Source organism: Mus musculus, chromosome 1 (genome assembly GCF_000001635.26).
Source record: "Mus musculus strain C57BL/6J chromosome 1, GRCm38.p6 C57BL/6J".
NCBI lineage: Eukaryota > Metazoa > Chordata > Mammalia > Rodentia > Muridae > Mus > Mus musculus.
The window spans coordinates 86,424,250-86,443,522 of NC_000067.6; the positions used below are offsets into that span (position 1 = coordinate 86,424,250).

The 19,273-nt window shown below is 50.9% G+C and overlaps 1 protein-coding gene and 1 long non-coding RNA gene across 2 annotated transcripts; one reads left to right on the top strand and one right to left on the bottom strand.

Moving 5' to 3' along the window:
• The first annotated feature begins 2,079 nt into the window (after window positions 1–2,079).
• On the top strand, window positions 2,080–3,800 carry Tex44 (testis expressed 44). The gene has a single exon (NM_027966.1). The coding sequence runs from the start codon at window positions 2,122–2,124 to the stop codon at window positions 3,712–3,714; it is 1,593 nt and encodes a 530-aa protein (NP_082242.1). The 5' UTR covers window positions 2,080–2,121; the 3' UTR covers window positions 3,715–3,800.
• A 1,961-nt stretch (window positions 3,801–5,761) lies between these two features.
• Gm32700 lies at window positions 5,762–17,276 on the bottom strand. Its single transcript, XR_387214.2, has 2 exons — window positions 16,871–17,276; window positions 5,762–5,946 (listed from the first exon to the last, which is right to left on the bottom strand). It is a non-coding gene; the product is annotated as a predicted gene, 32700 (long non-coding RNA).
• Window positions 17,277–19,273: the final 1,997 nt, after the last annotated feature.

The following is a 19,273-nucleotide window of genomic DNA, read 5'->3' on the forward strand; positions in this document are numbered from 1 at the left end:
TTCAGAGAAGGAGCCAGGGACAGGGGACCAGGAGAGGCAGAATGGGAGACAACACAGGAAGGATAGAGGGGGAAGCCTGTGTTCTGTGATGGAACTACTACAGTGTGACCCAGAGCTGCCATTAGGTTGCATCTACAGGCATGGTAAGTCAGTTACCATACTGGCCAGCATCCCTCCACCACAGACCATTGATTATCTTTTGTTGTTTTTAAAGAAAATTTCTTACTATGTAGTCTTGGCTGTCCCGGAGCTTGTTATGTAGACCAGGCTGGCCTCAAACTCACAGAGCCACCTGCCTCTGTCTCAGGAGTGCTGGGATTAAAAGCTTGCACCACCACCACCTGGCCCAAGAGTATAATTGCATTTCTTCTCTCTCTCTTTCTCTCTCTCTCTCTCTCTCCCTCTCTCTCTCTCTCTCTCTCCCTCCCTCCATCCCTCCCCTCTCCCCTCCTTCCCCCCTCCCCAAAACTGAGTTCTCCATGCTAATGAGGTACCTAGAGGCCTGGAGGACTTAGCCAATAAGCTTCCCTTCCCAGACATTCCTCCCTGCAAAAGGTATTTAACCTCAGGTCCACCCGGAGAAGTGGATACAGTACACATCCATTTTCCACCATGAACAGCCAATAAACTGTTTAGAACTGTGGACTGTCTCTTTCAACAAGAGCCACAGTGGGGAGCCATGGGGAAGGCATTCAACTACAGAGCCGCAGCTTAATTCTCCCATAGAAGGTCTCTCTGTGCTCTCAGCCACAACTGCCACCAAGCCTGCCTCCACCAAGCTAAGGACAATATCACCCCCTGGGACAAGCCGGAGCTCCTCCCCCTTCCCCTCCCCCCACCCCAGGCTAGACACTGTCCCCAGCCCACAGCCCGACTCTGTTTTCTGCTCTGCTGAAACTCCCAGCGGATGTCTAAGAGTCTGAGAACCCCACGGCCCAGGCCTCGTTGCAGGCCCAGGGACCCCTGAACCAACTCCAGCTTTTTCCCACCCGGGAGGTGTCTCAGCCCCGGCAGCAGTCACAGTGGCGGTGGCATGGAATAAAGGCAGTCAAACTCCCAGCGTTCCGCTTCCCCAAGAGGCTGTGCCTAGCAGTGGGGCAGTCATGGACCCACAGCCTTGCCCCTAGGAGAGAAGATATAAACATAGACCCAGTTCTCCCTAGGGATGCTGGGGTCCCTAGGGGCATCATCAGATGGTTGCATCTCCTCTTATCCCCAGGAGCAGGAACTACACCTAACCTGGCAACTAGGGTGAGCACAAACACACAAATAGAACCATCCACTCCAATGCTGGGGATGGAACCAGAGCATGCTGGGCAAGTGCGCTACACTCAGCCAAACCCAGTCCCCGGCTACCTTCTTCATACAGTGGGGTTATCTGGGGACCAAGCTCTTCTTAGGATTGCCCTGGAGTCTGTACCCATTAGTGGTGCCCTGCCCTCCCAGCCCAGATGAGCAGGTAGATTGTCCTGTGTCAAAAGGTTAACTCTAGCACTAAGGATAGCCAGCCTAGATGCCGCCCAGGCCCTGGCCTCCACTATTCCTCCTCATTGCTAGAAAAATTACCAAAGAAAGACCGGCCTGAAAGAAAGAAATTGGGGTCCTGAAGTAGCCCAATAGAATAGAGAGATGGTGGGAGGGATAACCTGGTATAACAAATGTCTGTAATCCTAGCTCTTGAGAGGCTAAGACAGGAAGATCAGAGTGGGAGACCAGCCTCAACTACATAACAAGAGCACTGATCCCCTGTCCCCAAAATAAGTTTAAAACCTACTAATTCAAACTCAGCATTACCTTCCTGTATCATGCCCCAAAGTACAGTTCCCGAAACCACTCACAGCCCTGCGGCTGCATCTGCACCTACCTACGTATCTCCATCTTAAACCAAGACAGTTATTCTTCATTTCCTCTGTACCCACTACTCTGGCTATGCAACACCACCTATAGTCAGCTCGCCAGGACAGCCACTCAGCAGACTCAGGACATTCAGGACCCTTGCTCTACAAGTACCTGTGACATCATCAGCTGCCCACAACCTGCTGTGACCTCACCACCTGGACAACTGAGCCTAGCAGGGCCAAGCCACTCCTTCCCAACCACCATAAGTAGCAGGGGGCATAGATGACCGCTGAGCCCTTGGAAGACCCTGAAGCCAGCAGCAGTTCTACACATGATCTTCCCGAGGCCTCCTCGGACAACACAGCTGATGAAAACTCTGCAGATTTACCCGGAGAGTCCGAAGGACCAGACTCCCTGCCCGATGACGTCCCACCAGGAGACATCGACGAAGTGCTAGCTGAACATGATGTAGATCAAACCTCTGAGGCGAAAGCCATCACCACAGAGCAAAATGAAGAGCAGGACTTCATTCGGACTGATACCTTCATGAGACAAGATGAGGACCTGCTCTCCAAGCAGATTTCCACCATCACGGAGAAAAATGTAGACCAGGCGTACATGCAGATTAACACAGTTTTTGAGCAGGATAAAGACCAGGCCTCCATACAGACTGCCACCTTGATGGGACAAGATGAAGACCAGGCATTTTTGCAGATTGTCACTTCTGTGGGACAGAATAAAGATCAGGCCTCCATACAGACTGCCACCTTGATGGGACAGGATGAAGACCAGGCATCTTTGCAGATTGCCACTTCTGTGGGACAGAATAAAGATCAGCCCTCCATGCAGATGGACACCTCCATAGGGCAAGATGTAGAGCCAGCCATCTCCACAGATACAGCAACTTCTGCAGTCAAAGATGAGAGCCCAGATATTCCACATCAGGGCCAGGACAATCCTGAAGAGACCACATCTTTGCTGCCCCAAGACCCAGGTATCCTGCAAGTGTTTGTGGGTTTCCAGAACCCAGTGTGGGACAGGCTAGCTGAAAACAACCGTACAAGTCGGAGCCGGACGGTTTCCCCGAGTGACTCCCAGACCCAGGAAAAGACACTGGGAAACCCGAATGTTCCAGAAGGGCAGCCAGTATTAGTTCCAAATGCTGACGTGCTATCTAACCTGCCTGAACATGTCCAGACTTCGGTGGGAGCTGCTGACCCACCCCCTTCCGATACCAGTGGTCGCGACCCAGAACCCACGCCTACCACCAACTCGGCCAAGCAGGAAGCTGAAGGGTTCAAGGCCTTGAACCCTGGGAGCAAAGCTAGATCGCCAGGGCTGACCAGTGAGGATTCAGCTGCTGACTCAGGTATCCCACCGGATCCACCTGACCCAGGCTCCCCAGGTGGCAGCCCACCCCACTCTCCAGATTTCTACCAGGTGGCCCTGGGCAGGAACCTTCTGGACCCCAATCTGTATAGACCTGATGTGGAGAACGACTACATGCGCTCCATGACCAGCCTGCTGGGTTGTGGAGAGGGCTCCATCAGCTCCCTCACAGACATCCTGGTGTGGTCAGACACAGCCACACGCATGGGTGTGGCTGTGGGCATTCTGGCCTCGGGCTGCAGCTCTCCAGCTGACCGGCTACAAGACGAGGGTCCCCGCCTGCGGACTGTCGCCAGCCTCTTGCGCAGCGCCAGGTCAGCTTTCTCCTCTGGGGTGATGTCTGGAACTGGCTCAGCCCTGCACTCTGTCACGCACCTGCTGGAGTCTGTGGAGAGACGGACTATGGAAGGCATCCGTTCAGCTATGCGCTACCTGGCCCATCATCTCACCTCACGCTGGGCCCGCACTGGCCCCAGTGGTAACTAGACCAGCAAGCCCCCTACTTCTTCCCCAACCCTGCACTAGGTAACTGTCCCCTGCCTTTCAGTAAATAACCACAAGCGTTTATTTTCTAAGCTCTGCCCTTATCCATGCAGTGGGACAACAGGGTAAAAGGACCGATGGGGCCCACAGGTAAACCGAGGACATGTACCTGCCTGTTGCTCAGCCCCATGCCCAAGCTACCGATTGAGGTTTTGGAAGGTAGGAGAGGGTTTGGGGGTAGAGGGTACAATATCAGGCCTCACAGGAGGGATGCGCACACACTTAGGCTGGCCCTAACAGAACACAGCTGTCACTTAGGCTGTTGTGAAACACAAGTGACATCCCTCCTAAGAATGAGCTTGTGGTCTAAATGCGATGGAGATTTAGGGGAAAGGGCCTGGGATAAGTACAAACATAAACTCTGGGAGATACGGGCAGAGCTTGTCTCATCAAACAGCAAAGGATCACCAGGCTGTAAAACTGCATCATTCCAGTTAGACATAAACTGTGTTTAACTCTCCTGGCTTCTCCAGGGCAAGGCCTCTACATTTCTTCTTGTTTTTTGTTTTGTTTTGTTTTGTTTTTTTGTCTTTGTTTTATGGGTTCTTTGTTGTTGTTGTTGTTTCTTTGAGACAGGGTCTCATTATGTTGCCTTGCCTTGGCCTGGAGTTTGCTATACCAGGCTGGCCTTGAATTTACAGATATCCACCTGTCTCTGCCTCCCAAGTGCTGGAATTAAAGATGTGTGCCACCATGCCGGGCTACTTGTATATTACTGTAATTCCAAGGCCTGGAAGGTGAAGACAGAAGAACTTCAGAAGTTCAAAGCCAGCCCAAGGGCTAACAAAATGGCTCAGCAAGTAAGGCTGGCAATCTGAGCTTAATCTCTAGCATCTCCAGTAGGAGAAAACCAGCCCTTTCAAATTACACACACACACACACACACACACACACACACACACACTAATAAATAAATTAAAAATTTATAAAAATAAATCCAAGCCAGGCGTGGCGGTGCATGCCTTTAATCCCAGCACTCGGGAAGCAGAGGCAGGTAGATTTCTGAGTTCCAGGGTTATAAAGAGAAACCCTGTCTCGAAAAACCTAAATAAATAAATAAATTCAGCCCAGGTAAAGAAAAGAATAGGGCTTATAAACTTGAGGACTTGCGTCGGGACTCTGCTGTAACAGAGTGTGGTAGTGAATGCTTGTAATTCCAGCACTGGATGGAGACAGAAGGATCCCTGGGGCTTCTTAGGCAGGCCAATGAGAGACCCTGCCTTAAAACCAAAATGAGCAGGTTGTGGTGGTCCACACCTTTAAGAGCAGCACCCAGGAGGCAGAGACAGGCATCTCTCTGTGAGTTTGAGGTCAACCTGGTCTACACAGTAAATTTCTAGCCAGAGCTACATAGTGAGACTTTGTCAAAAGAAAATAAAAAGTAAGTTGGGGTTGGAGAGATAGCTCAATGGTCATGAACACTGGCTGCTCTTCCAGAGGATCTGGGTTCAATTCCTAGCACCCACATGACTGCTCACACCGTCTGTGACTCCAGTTACAGGGTTTCTGACACCCTTACATGGACATACAAGCAGCAAACTACCAATGAGCACAAAGTTAAAATTATATATTTAAAAAACAAGTCCTGAGGAATGACATGTGAAGTTCACCTCTGGCCTCCACCATATATGCACACGTGCCTGCACACACATACAAAGAGGAGCAGGAAGAGGAGGAGGAGAAGGGAGGAGGAGGGGGAGGGGGAAAAGGAGGAGGGGGAAGAAAAGGGAGAAAAATGGGAGGGGGAGGGAGAGAAATGGGCTGGCTGGTGGTAGCACAGGACTTTAATCTGAGCACTAGAGAGGGCAGAGGCAAGTGGATCTCTGAGTTTGAGGCCAGCTTGGCCTACAGGTCCAGTTCTAAGACAGAACTAAAGAAACCCTGGCTTGACAAGTCAAAAAAAGAAAAACTGGAAGTTTGGGCTAGGAGTGTAGCACACATGTCTGAATCCACACAAAAGCACAGAAATAATAAAGCTAAAATGAACATGGCTTTTTAAATAGACCTTTAATTATTGAACTGAAAGACTGCATCTCTCCTCTTCAAAGGGTAGCCCAGTTTCTCAGGTCTGCTACACTTGAGCTTCTTGAGTTCTGAAGAATGCAGAATGCGCCCTCTGCTGGAGACATGACAGAACTGCTCCACACCAGCAGAGTCCAGATTCAATCCTTGACACTTAAAAGAGAAACAGGGAAGCCTGAGATAGCCCAGTGTGGTGGTTTGACTATGCTTAGCCCAGGGAGTGGCACTATTAGGAGGTGTGGCCTTGTTGAAGGAAGTGTGTCACTTTGGGGGTGGGCTTTGAGACTCTTCTTCCAGCTGCCAGGAAGCTAGTCTTCTAGCTAGAACAAGATGTAGGACTCTCAGTTCCTCCAGCGCCAAGCATGCCTTGACACTGCCATGTTTACCACCATGATGATAATGGACTGAACTTCAGAACCAGTAAGCCAGCCCCAATTAAATGTTGTCCTTTATAAGAGTTGCCTTGGGGCTGGAGAGATGGCTCAGCAGTTAAGAGCATTGGCGTCTCTTCCCAAAGATCAGGGTTCAAGTCCCAGCACTCACATCATAGCTTAAAAAACATCTGTATCGCCAGTCCTTTTCTGGTCTCCTTAGGCACCAGGTACACATGTGGTACACACACACACACACACACACACACACACACACACCTTAATAGAGACAAAGGGTCGTAGACTCTCCAATAGGAGTCACGGCAGCCAAACAGCTAAGGCTGTCGGTGCTCAGAGACACAGACTGCTTTAGGCCAGAGTCTTTCAAACGGGCCATCCAGGTCAAGATGTGGGATTTGGTGGAAGAGCCAGGATAAACCCAAGTCTAAAACCAAACAGAGTACAGTCTTGCTCTTAGGACAGGGTTTTCATATCTCCTGATTTAATTTTCTTCAACTGTAAGACAGATCTTGTACTGGCTAGTGTTATGACAACAAGACAGTCTAGAGTCATCTGGAAGGAAGGAAATTCAATTGAGAAAACATCTCCATAAAAATCAGCTATAGGCAGGCCTGTAGAACATTTTCTTAATTGGTGATTGATGGGAAAGGGCCCAGTGCATTGTGGGTGGGGTCTCCCCTGGGATGGTGGTCCTAGGTTCTATAAGAAAACAACGGGATTCCATGGAAATCGAGCCAGTAAGTAGCACCCTAGTCTCTGTATGTTCCTGCTCCTGGGTCCCTGCTTTACTTGAGTTCTGGCTCTGACTTTAATAATAAACTTATGATGTGGAAGTGTAGGACAAATAAACCCAGTGTCTCATCATGAAAACAGGAACCCTAACTGAAGCAAACCTCCTCTTTACCTCACTGAGATACTGTGATTAATAACTGATAGCGCATCCTGGGTATCCCCACACTCAGGAGGCAAAGACAAAGAGATCAGAATCTCACAGCTCCCCTTGGCTGTAACATAGCCATCCTGTTCAAGGCCACCCTGGATTCCAGGAGAGCCTGCCTCAAAAACATCAAATCAGGAGCTGTAAGTTGGCTCTGTGGATAAAGGTGCTTGCCTAAAAAGCTGAATACCTGAGCTGAATCTCCAGACCCCACATAAAATAGCCACATGCAGTGGCACGTGTCTGAAATACTAGCTCTCCTGTGGAGGACACGGGGCGTGGACACAGAACAGCCACTCAAAGGCCAGCTCACCTGGAGTTCACAGCCCGACAGCAACAAGAGAGACCCTGCCTCAATATGGCAGAAGAAGAGAACACACTCAAATGTCCTCTGACTTCCACATATGTGACAAGCAAGTGCCAGCACTGAAACACACACACACATACACACACACACACACACACACACACACACACACACACACACACATGCACAACAATAATATATAAGGGCTGGTGAGATGGCTCAGTGGGTAAGAGCACCCAACTGCTCTTCCGAAGGTCAGGAGTTCAAATCCCAGCAACCACATGGTGGCTCACAACCATCCGTAACGGGATCTGACGCCCTCTTCTGGAGTGTCTGGACAGCTACAGTGTACTTACATATAATGAATAAATAAATCTTTTTAAAAAAACAATATATAAAATGCATTTTTTGTTTGTTTCTTTTAAGATTTTACTTTTTTTTTTTTTTTTTTTTTTTTTTAGGTTTTTCAAACAGGGTTTCTCTGTGTAGCCCTGGCTGTCCTGGAACTCACTCTGCAGACCAGGCTGGCTTTGAACTCAGAGATCTGCCTGCCTCTGCCTCCCAAGTGCTGGGATTAAAGGCGTGTGCCACCACTGCCTGGCTAGTAATTTAAAATTTTAATTTTAAGAAACATAGGCACACACAAAACCAAAACATCAAAAATCCAACACACTAAAATTACAATTTACCAGAAACTTAATCTCCAAAAATAAAGGTATTTAGAGTTGGGACTTTGGATATGTAACTGGGATTCAACCAGGCAATGGGAGTCTCACTGTCATTTATCTGTTGAGTGACGTCTCACTACACAGCCCTGGCTGACCAGAAACTGCTATGTACACCAGGCTGGCCTTGAACTCACAGAGATCTGCCTGACTGTGCCTTCTGTGAGTTGGAATCAAGGGTGTGCGACACCACCACCTCCAGCCTTACGTTTGTCTCGCTTTGTTAAGAAAAGGAGCCTGAGCTAATAGGCTTGTCCTCAAACTTAGCCCTCACATCACAGTGAAGCAAGCAGGCTCCATGGATGTGGACTCCCCAGAGTCTAGAACTGCACCTAGAACAGGTGTCTAGTCTCTACAGATTTCCCTTGGAAGAACAGAAAACAAACTGAATCACTATTTAGCAGTGGTGAACTCTGGGACTTGGGCAGCTGAGCAGGAGACACCAGAATTCAAGACCAGCTTGTTCTACGTAGCAAATTCCAGACCAACCTCGGCTCTCGGGAACTTTTATCTCAAGAGAACACACAAAACAAAACAAACCCACAAAGTCAACTTTCTTCCTTCTTGGGATTTCCTGTGCTGTGTATTTATCAGGATCCTTCAGTAGATGTGACCTTGGTGTCATATGATGTACTTTGGGCAAAAACAGGACTGGTGAGTTGTATTGATCTAGGAAAGGATAATGGGAACATCTGGTGTTACCACCCTTCTCATGGGTTAGATCTCTCCCTTCCCACCGTATTCTGCTTTTCCTGCAAGCAGCTACAAGGTGTATATGTATTCATGTCTATGTCCCCCACTGCAGACAGGTGGCATCTTACCCTTCACACCTCCTCATGAAATGATCCTCAGCAGACAAAAATCACCTTTCCCTAGCCCGGCAGTGGTGGCACACAGCTTTAATCCCAGCACTTGGGAGGCAGAGGCAGACGGATTTCTGAGTTCAAGGACAGCCTGGTCTACAAAGTGAGTTCCAGGATAGCCAGGGCTACACACCGAAACTCTGTCTTGAAACACACGCCCCCCCCCCCCAAAAAAAAAATCAGCTTTCTCACAAGCAGGACCAGGGCCATACATGGGACCAGATGTAGGTCCAAGGCCAGGCGCAGCCCACGCATGGACCCTAGAGCATGCCAGCCACACCACATAAGCTTGTGAGTCCCTCCCACAGCTTTCCTTCGATAGTGTGCTTTGGAGACAGGACGTTTGGATCTTCTTCATCGCTCTGCCCAACTCCATGAACTAAAAAAAAATATTACTTTACATCTGAATTTTATATGTCAACCAATGAGGAAACAGGTTGTCTACCAACTTCTAGTATTAATACTTTCAAACTGCAGCTATAGGTGAGGAAAAATATCTCTCCACACATGAATTCAACCGGACTTGAACAAGACTAACTAGAAACAGGAGTGCCCCAGCCTGGGAGAGTAACTGGAAGGCTGGTGCCAAGAGGTTCTGGGTCTGTCACACCTGGTTTCAGGGTTTTGTATTCCGCCATGATGTGGAAGAGACACGGGGGGGGGGGGGGGGGGCGGCATTATAAGTACAAAGTCCTGTTCCTCCACTTGCCTAACCTGGCTTAGCTGCTGTGGAGGTGGGTGTCACTTGCACAAACGCTTTAAGTCAGGCTCAGGGGTGAAGGAAAAAACAAGACTTTGATAAATTGCAGGGAGCAGGGCCCTGTGTCTCTTCTCCCGAGGCTGGTGGCCAATTGCCCGCATTTCCTGGGTGACCAGGGAGGAGGGAGAAGAAAAACACTGTGCTGCCTCCCCTTAGTAGAACTGGAGCCCGGGCTGGGGCCTGGTGAGGAAACGAGGCTGGAACAGAAACTGGGCAGTAAGATGGGGTGAGGACAACAAAGGCTCTGTCTGCCAGAAAAATATCTGAGTGCTGGGCGCATCGGGCTACAAAGAGCTTTCTCCGGCCGGGCCAGCCGAGGGCAAGGCTGTCTGGCTGCGGCAGGCCAGGGGGCACCGCTCCCCCCACCCCACCCCCGCCCCCCAACCCCGCAAAACTCGGAGGCTCCCAACTTGGAGCCAGGCCACCAGAGGCCCAGCAGCCCCGCCCAGGCCCCGCCCCGCCGTCTCCTTGACGACCGTGACCTCAACGCCGGGGCGTTCCAGAGTCTGTTCCAGTTGCTACGCGACGGCCGGGTGACGTCAGTCCATTGAGTTTAGTTCCCCAGGCAACTGGCCGGACAGCTGCGCTGGGAACTATTTGTGTCTGTCCCTAGAGGGGCGGCGGAGCCTCCGGGGTCTGGCGCAGCTGAGGAAGCGCTCTCTGGGACTCGGGCGGGCGGTGGCCGCGACACAGAGGCCCTTTCAGGCTGCGAGGCCGGGCGGGGCGGGTCTGCGCCCCCGTGGAGCGCCCCGCCTTGGCTCCCTGCACCCTGCTTTTCTCCCGCTGCCCGGGAGGCCCCTGGGCCGCCTGGCTTTGTCCTGTTTTTAAACGCTCTCCTGCGTAAAGCCTGGAAGAAAGAGGCTTCTGTTTGTGGCATCCCAGTCCACACGTCCACCTTGGCCAGGACCCAGTATCGGTGGTGCTCAGTAGGTGCCCAGCATTGACATTCCCAGAAGGCAATTTCTACCCTTTTCAAGCTGCCAGAATCAGAACCCCTTGTCAGTTTCTGGTATTCGGCTACTGGGCAGTGCCTGAGTGAGGCGTCTTGGTGAGCAGATGGGCTAACAGAGCTTGGAAACCTTCATGGGAAAATAAAACGATGGTCCAGAAAAGATTCACCATGTACGAAATAAACCCAGTTTGGGCCACTGCGGGTGAACTACAGGTGTACCAAGTACGCGGTAAACTGAGGCAGATAGCATCAGTCAGAGGAGAAAGAATATGGTTCGAGTCTGGAGAGGAAGTGAGTATGTCAGGAGCAGAAAAACAGGCATGCAAAAATAAAGCAATGACCCAAATATGGGCGTTAAAGCCGGACAAAGCCCGTCGGTGCCAGGGGCTCTATATTCAGCGTGCCGTGACTATTGTCTCTGGTTTAGGTTACACAGTAATCCAAGCTTCTCCGAGGCTTCTCCCTACCACTGGCAGCCTTTTCATCCAGGTCCCTCACCATCTGTCTTCAGGGACCAACCATCTCCAACCTCCAACCCCCACACCCTACACCCTCCACACCCTCAGCCTCATAGGCCTAGCTCTGACTTCCAGACTGTCTGCTATTCAGTCTGCTCCAGGAGCCGTCCTACTGGTTTCTGTAAACTCCCGGCATCTTGGCTGCTTTTCAACAGCCAGTAGCTGCTGTATGACATAGACGCACGAGGTTCTGAGAGCAGGAGGTAGCTGTCTTTCACTGAGAGGCCTCTGGGCTGCCTTTCTAGGGCAGACTGATCTGCGGCTGGAACAGTTAGACTGGGGTTATCTTTTTCCCTCTAGTTGGAGCTTCACCACGATCCTGGCTTCACACACACACAAGGGCACTGTTACTCCCATGTTACACAACTTGAGGCCTACCTGGGCCCATGCCCACCCTTAACAGTGTCACCCTGACAGTTTCTCAGAGATCAGCCCTGACTCAGTATCCAGAGCTGGAGAACAGGACTATGTAATTTATGCAAAAGAAAAAAAAAATCCAAGGTTCCTTGTTCAGACAGACGATTAAGAATTTTAGGCGGGGAAAAAAAAAAGAATTTTATTCGAGCTGGGCAATGGTGGCGCATGCCTTTAATCCCAGCACTCGGGAGGCAGAGGCAGAAGGATCTCTGAGCTTGAGGCCAGCCTGGTCTACCTAGAGAGTTCCAGGATGGCTAGGGATACATAGAGAAACCTTGTCTAGGAAAAAAAAATAGTTTTAGGCAAGGTGTAATAGCATACATTTGTAGTCCCATCTCAGGAGGCTAAGATAGAGAATCATTTGAACCCAGCAAACAGAGACTTAGCAAAAATAAAAGAGGGTAGGGATTAGCCCTGGGTTCAGTCTACCGCACTGCATAAAACCAGGCATTGTGGTGACACATGCTAGTATTTCCATCCCTTGGGAGATGGAAGCAGAAGGACCAGAAATTCAAGACCATCCTTGGCTACATGTTTATGTGGTTGTAGCTTCCTAAGGCCATCGTCCTCTTTCTGATTCATCTGACTCTTCCCTCTGGTCTTCTGCACATACCCTGGGGTGGGGGTGGGAGTGGGGGTGGGAGCTCATCTTCCTCTTAGTCCGGTCCCGTCCGGCCCGGCATACTCCCATCCTGGGTAGATCCCACATGATAGGCACTATCCTATGCTATCTGATTCCTCTGCAAGACTGAAGAGGGACTTACCTGCTAGAGCTGTTGGCCATAGATGGCTTAGGCTATCGGCTCCCTCTGGAGATAGATAATGATGGAAAATGCCTTGCCTGAGGTCACACCTCCTTCATGGGTGTGCCCAGTGACTGCTGTTCAGGGGTATAGAAACATCCAGTCTCAATTCAGGACTATGAGAAAGGTCCGTGATGTCTCTGGTGCTTCCCATAGACTGTATCACAGTCCCGTCCTCCCTCCTCTGCCAGTCCCTGATACCTTCTTCTGCCCTCCAGGAAGACCAACCCCAGAAACACTCCCTACTGAGGCTGCTGCTTCTGGTTAGGTGTTGTCCCCCCTTTTAGAGATGACCTCCTTGAAGCCCTGATTACCTACCTAGACACTTCTGAGTACCTCTTGCCTTTTCAAATACCTATTCTGTAACAGTCACTGAACAGGCCTGCTATGTGCTGAGTACTAACTGTTCTAGGTGGGAAATAGTGAAGCATAGTAGGACAGGTACACGTCCAAGAGGAGTTCAGTACTGCAGAGGGGCATGGAAAAAGCAGCCCCGAAGATAAGGCAGTAACAGTGAACCTGAGAGTACTATTTAAAAACAAAAAAACAAAAAAACAAAAAAAACAAAAACAAAAAACCCAAAATCAAACGGAATGAAGACACAACACAGACTACTTGATCATGACTATGAAAAACTAGCTGTTCCTGGCCAAGCTTGAATCAGATAAAAGGTATCACTGCAGCAATCTGCCCCCCCCCCCAAAAAAAAAAAAACAACGGGGGTGAGGGTGGGGTTAGGCACTGAACTTCTTGAAAATGTACAATGACAGCCTTTCAGAGGGGAAGAAAGGCACTGAATTTAAGGCTCAAGGGGTAAGTGGGGGATGAGCTTAATAATAAATGACTGAGGCGGGGCCAGACGGTGCAAAGTCTTCAAGGACGGAGTTTCCCTTCTAAAGGAAGTGGGGACCAAATTCTGAGGGAAGTTGAGAACTATGTGATAGCTCTCCATGGGCCAAATACGAGACAATAGGGTATTTTGTGTTTCTCATAGCTCAGGCTAGCCTCAAAAATCACTATGTAGTCAAGGTTGACCTTCAACTTCTTAATCCTCCTGCCTCCACCTCCTGAGTGCTAGGATCACGGGTGAGCACCGCCAGACATACTTTAAGTAGTTCTTGAAATCTTCCCACATGCTAGGCAAATACTCTTAGCCGAGGAGCCACACCCTCAGCCCCTGAGATGATGATACTTAAAGCAGCAAGGGCTGAGGCAGAGAGCCTGGATAGATCACTGTGTCCACACTGCTTGGCCCAAGAGTACATCCAGAAGCATTTCTGGTAGTGCTGGGGAGCTTGGCCGTTGGTTTCAACCTCTGCTGCTTCGAGCTGAAATCTATACAGTCCAGTCCTTGGGCTTATTTAATGTCTGCATACTCCTGTGCTGAGTCACTGTCAACAGACCCATCAGCTGACATTTATGCTTCTGCAAACCCAGAGCCGTGCCTCTCAAAGTGTGGTCTTCACAGATCCATCGACCCTGCCTGGGAGACTCAACGGAACAAAGACTCTCAGCCTCCACCCAGATCACTGGATCAGAATCCTACCACTTATAAGAGCCCCGAGAATCTCCCATGCTTGATGAAAAGACAGCTCTGTGGTAGAACACTGGCCTGGCATCTGTGAGGCCATGGAATCCACACGATCTCCTATACCAGAAAGAAAAATAAAAGAGAAAAAGCCGGGGGTGGGCAGGGCATGGTGGCTTGGTGGTGAACACCTTTAATCCCAGCACCGAGGGGGAGGAGAGTTTGGGGGGAGGGGGGAGAGGAAGGTGGATCTCTGTGAGTTTGAGGCCAGCCTGGTCTACATAGCAAATTCCACACCAACTGCAGACATCGATCTCAAAAACAAAAAAGAGGTAGAGAGATGGGTCAGCAGTTAAGAGCACTGGCTGCTTTTCCAGAGGGCCCTGTTTCCATGTACAGCATACATGATGGTTCGCAACTGTCTGAAACTCCATTTGTTTCATGGGATCTGATGCCCTCTTCTGGCCTCTGTGGGAGTCAGGTACCCATATGGTACACAGGCATAGACATGCAGGCAAAACACCAACACATAGAAAGGAAGGGGACCAAGGAGATGATTCAGCTGGTAAAAATCATTTGGCAACCTAAGTGTGATCTCCAGAACCCATAGAAAAAGCTGGATGGGGTGGCTTGAATCTGTAATTCCAGCCCTCCTGCTGGGAGATGGGAGGTGGTACAGTATCTCTCATCAAAGGAAAGCTCACATCCAAAGGGCAGGGGCAAAAACAAGACAGACATTGCCTCAAAAGCAAGGTGGAAGCCCAGGTATGGTGGCACAGGCCTTTAATACTCAGAAGAGGCAAGAAGATCTCTGAGTTCCAGGCCAGCCAAGACTACAACAGACCCTGTCTCCAAGCAGCATCAGGGGCTCTGGAGGACAGAGCTGCTCAAGGGCCCCAGAGAAAACCACCACCGTCCAACAGATGTAGGAATCGGGGCAAAAGGCAAGTCGCCCTTGAGCTAAGCTAGAGCAAGATTTTGATTGGGAGTAGAAGATACATCCCAAGCTAAAACAAGGATGGGAAGGAAGACGCAGACAGAGGACCAAAGGGCTGAAACGGAGTCCTTGGATACAGTGAAAATTGGACTTAGAGGTTATAAGAAACACCAGGAGGCTCTACCAGGGACTGTCCACCACAGCTGAATTAGGACAGGTGAGTCTTTTGAGAGAAGGACTTTGCCTCCTCCTAGCTGAGGGACTCTGGTCCAGTTATTTAGCTCTTGAAGCTTCCAGCTTGTGTCCTCTACAAAGTGTGGATAATGGCAGAGGTACCTAAAGAATCTTGGGATGAATCATTGAGATAGCACTCACTTAGTGGAGGGTTATTACAGAGTTACTGCGAGGAGCAACTAGGAAATGTTAACGGTGATGATTCTGTTGGATCTACCAGCAGGAAGCGCTGAAGGCTTCCCTCCAAGGTAGAGGGATGAATACCGCAGAAGTGCTGAGAATGGGCAGATGGCCAGAGGCCACAGGCAGATAGGAAACTATTTTATCCAGGCAAGCAGAGGAGGGCAGCTGTTTTTAGAACCAAAGGGATACAAGAATCCAGATAGCTCTGAGCTTTCTAGCCTGGGAGAGTTATCTGAGAGAGATGGGCTATGGGAAGTGACTGGCTAGCTGATGAGGTGGGGGCAGGGACAGCCAAGCAGGAGAGGGACAGGAGCAGAATCAGGAGGAAAGGCTCAATTACAGAGGTGTTTGGGGCAACAGGGAGATGTTCTCAGCGTGAAGCAGGGGTGGGGGAGGCAGAGGTTGGGCCTTGAACGCACACAGTGGAATCAGCTGGCAAATCTCCCTCGAGAGTGGCAATCACCCTGAGTCTGACTCCGAAGTGACTCACCACTCACAGAAAGGAGGCATAATCACTTAGGCTAAACCCTACTAGGTGCTTTAGGTGTGTCTGACACTGTGGCAAGCCATTACAAGCATTTAGTGTTCAAAAGCCCTAGATACTGTTACCATCTAAATCCCATACAGTAGACTGGAGAAGTCAGAATCAATAAGGCTGACGTTAGTCCAGAACTTGAGCAGGTACAGAGATCTGGGTTTCTTTCTGTTCTGATTGGCTGACGCCTGTCCTACTGGTTATTCAGTGTTTTGAACGTTGCCTTGGTTACACAGCTGGATGAAGGCGGTAGAATCCAAACCACCCCTGAACAAGACAAAATGATTCCCTGTCTTATTGCCGTCCCGCCCAGAGGCAGCAACCTTTGTAAACTGTAAAGCCCATTATAAATAGCAAGTTCACTGATCTTGGTGACGCTGCTCTGGGGAGCCAGCATTCTTTCGGTCTGCTCGAGAGAAAACCGAGGCACAAGGGACGTGGTCAATGGAGCCCTACTGTGCTTGAAGCCCTCCAGCATTCACGCATGAGGTTAGCTTTGGCCTCTCTTCAGGGACTGAGTAGACCCTACTATAACTGTCCAGCAGAGGGCGCTACTCCCCTAGCCTTTCCTTCTACTGGCTACACTAACCGCAACTCCACGCCAAACACACTCCCGCCCTTGCACAGAAGAAACCGGAATGGGGGAGGAGGCGGCCCCTAGGACTTTGAGGAGTGATCAGGGAAGAGCCATGGAAGTGAGAATTATTGATCCCTGTCCCAATGAGAGGTAAAGCAGGGCCAAAGGAAAACTGACACCCGCTTTCAGTACCATAAACGCTGGACCCATTTTACTGATGAGTAATTTGAGACTGGACAAAATTAGTTTACACAGGAGGCACGAGAGCGCGCGTACGTGAGACAGAGACAAAAGACAGAGAGCGAATATGAGAATACGGGATACGCTAGGTCAGTTTCAAAGACGGGGGGGGGGGGCTTTGGGGAGAGAACACCAAGAAGGTCAGTTTCAAAGATCACAAGTAAATTACCAACTCGCTGGATCCGATGGGGTCGGGTGCACCTGTCTGTTTCTGTGGTACTGGACCATGAACTGACCAGACAGTCTTCCCGAGAGTGGAGTCTGACCGCAAAACAACTGCAGCCTCTTTTTGTTATTTGATTAGTTTGGGGGGGTTGAGTTTGTTTGTTTTGTTTTGTTTTTTAAGACGAGGTCTCTTGCAGCCTAAGCTAGGCTCAGGCTTTGTCAGGAAGGCTGGCTTTGAATTCCTCGATCCCCCTGCACCCCAAGGTCTGAGATAACGAACCACTACCCAGTTGTTTTTTAATTAAATGTTTTGAAGCCCTGAGTTCCTACTTCTATATCCTCTGCCTCCCAGGAACCGCCCCCTCCTCCTACACACACACACACACACACACACACACACGCACACACCCTCCTCCTACATGCGCGCGCGCGCACACACACACACACACCCTCCTCCTATACACACACACACACACACACACACACACACACACACACGCAGCTTCACTTAGGCAAATCATGGGTTTCTCTGCTTCTAGAAGCAGACTCTAGGCCACCATAGCCACGTGCTGTTGTGTGACCCTTTCTTCCTTCACCCCCCACCCCGCCCAGCGCCCTCACCCCATAATAGGCAGAGGCAGCAGCACAAATAAACAAGAGGACATATATGAACCGAGACCAGTCTCTGCCACCTCCCACCACCGAGTTCAGTTCCTCCATTAAAAAAAAAAAAAAATCCAAATTGGAAAAGGTTTGAGAGTCAACGGGTCCATCTTACACCAACACTTTTCTTTTCTATGGGAGAGGAGGGGTGGTTGTTGGGGCGCTGCCTCTCCAGATCTCAGCCAAATTTACAAGACCAGACTAGGCTGGGCAGCGGCCGGCACGAGAGGGAAACTCTAGCCCGGAGGCGGGAACTGGGCACGTCCCGCTGTGGGAGGCCCGGAGCCGGCATCTCTAAAATTGGGGGGTGGAGGGGGGTGCACTAAAAATCGCTTCTTCAAAGGCTCCCCACCCCCGCCTCCCGCATCTCTGAGGTTCCTGTGTCTAGCCGTGGCGCCCTAACGAGCCTCTTTCATTTCCTCCCTTCGGTCCAACCGTTTCCTTCCTTCTGCCCTGGGAGTTGTAGGCCGCTCGCGTGTCTGGGTGCACGTGCGTGTAAGTGATCATATGCATACTAGAGCGTGTGCGGGCGCGTCGCGCCAGTGCGGGGCCTGTGCGCGCCCCCCACGTGGCCGCTGCGACCCGCTGCTGCGGTTTCGTCCACCCATCAAGAGGCCATGCGCAAGGCCCCGCATGTACCAGCCGGGTACACATCGTGAGCCCGCGGTGCGTGGCGGTACCCGGAGCGTGGTGACTCCGGGGTCGAGTGACCCGTCCCGCATTTTTCGCGCTCCCGAGGTCTCCCCTTGTTCGCGGTAACTCTAACAGGGGGTGGCCCCGCCCGTGCGGCCGGCTAGAAGCTGTGGCTGCCAGGCGCGCCGCCCCCGCGCCGGCGCCCCGATGGGTTTTTCCATGACTGCATCCGGCCCGGGCCTCCTTTGTTCCCGCCGTCCCTGGCCTGCCCGCGCGCCGGGGTTTTTCCAGGGCTCAATTGGAGCATGGAGGAGCCGCCTCCGCGCTCCAGCTTAGATCCCCAGGACCCCTCTCCGAGAGCCGAGCTCTCTGAGTACACACAGCTCTGTGCCCCATTCTTGTCCTGTCCCCAGGGTTTCTGGCCTCAGAAACCTTTATGACTGAGTACAAAGTTGGCGATCATCCTGACCCGTGCGCCTCAGTCCTGCGCAACGGCGCTCGTCGCGCTACTAGTTCCCCTGGGAGGCTGCAAGGACTCACAAAGGTTGAGGGTGCGCACCTGCCTCCGGGTTGGGAAGGGCTGCGGCTGGGCCATTAAGCCCAGCGACCGCTTGAGGAATCCGGGTGCTCATTGCACAACAGGGAGACCATGCTGTGTTCGTGGCGTGGGCGAAGCTCATGGGTGGAAAACGGCATGGGCACACTCGGGCTAGATGCAACATCTCGTGATCCCGAGACCCTCGGGATGTCAGGGAAAAGAGAGCGGACATGGAGCTATGGGGAGGAGGGCAGTGGACAAGGGTGGCTGGGCCCATGGGTCTCTACTGTGCTCTGTAGGAATTGATTCCGTAGCCAAAGCCTGCTTACACTAAGGTGAATTCAGTGTGTGTAACCTAACCGGCGTTTCTTATTACCCTAGCTAGTTACGTTGACAGGAAAAGTTTTTGTCTTTTTTTTTTTTTTATGTTGTTTCTTCTTAGGGAGGCTCACAGGGCAGCTTCCAGGCTGCCAACCAGTTTGAGGAAGGTGTCTTTGCAAAGAAAAGAGCCCTGGATTAAGTAGGGGCTGTTCAGGGGAAAGAGGCAGTCCTGGCCATGGTCCCTTCCATCAA

Coding starts and splice junctions, on each gene's coding strand:
- Tex44 (NM_027966.1), top strand. CDS start 2,122: ATGACCGCTGAGCCCTTGGAAGACCCTGAAGCCAGCAGCAGTTCTACA.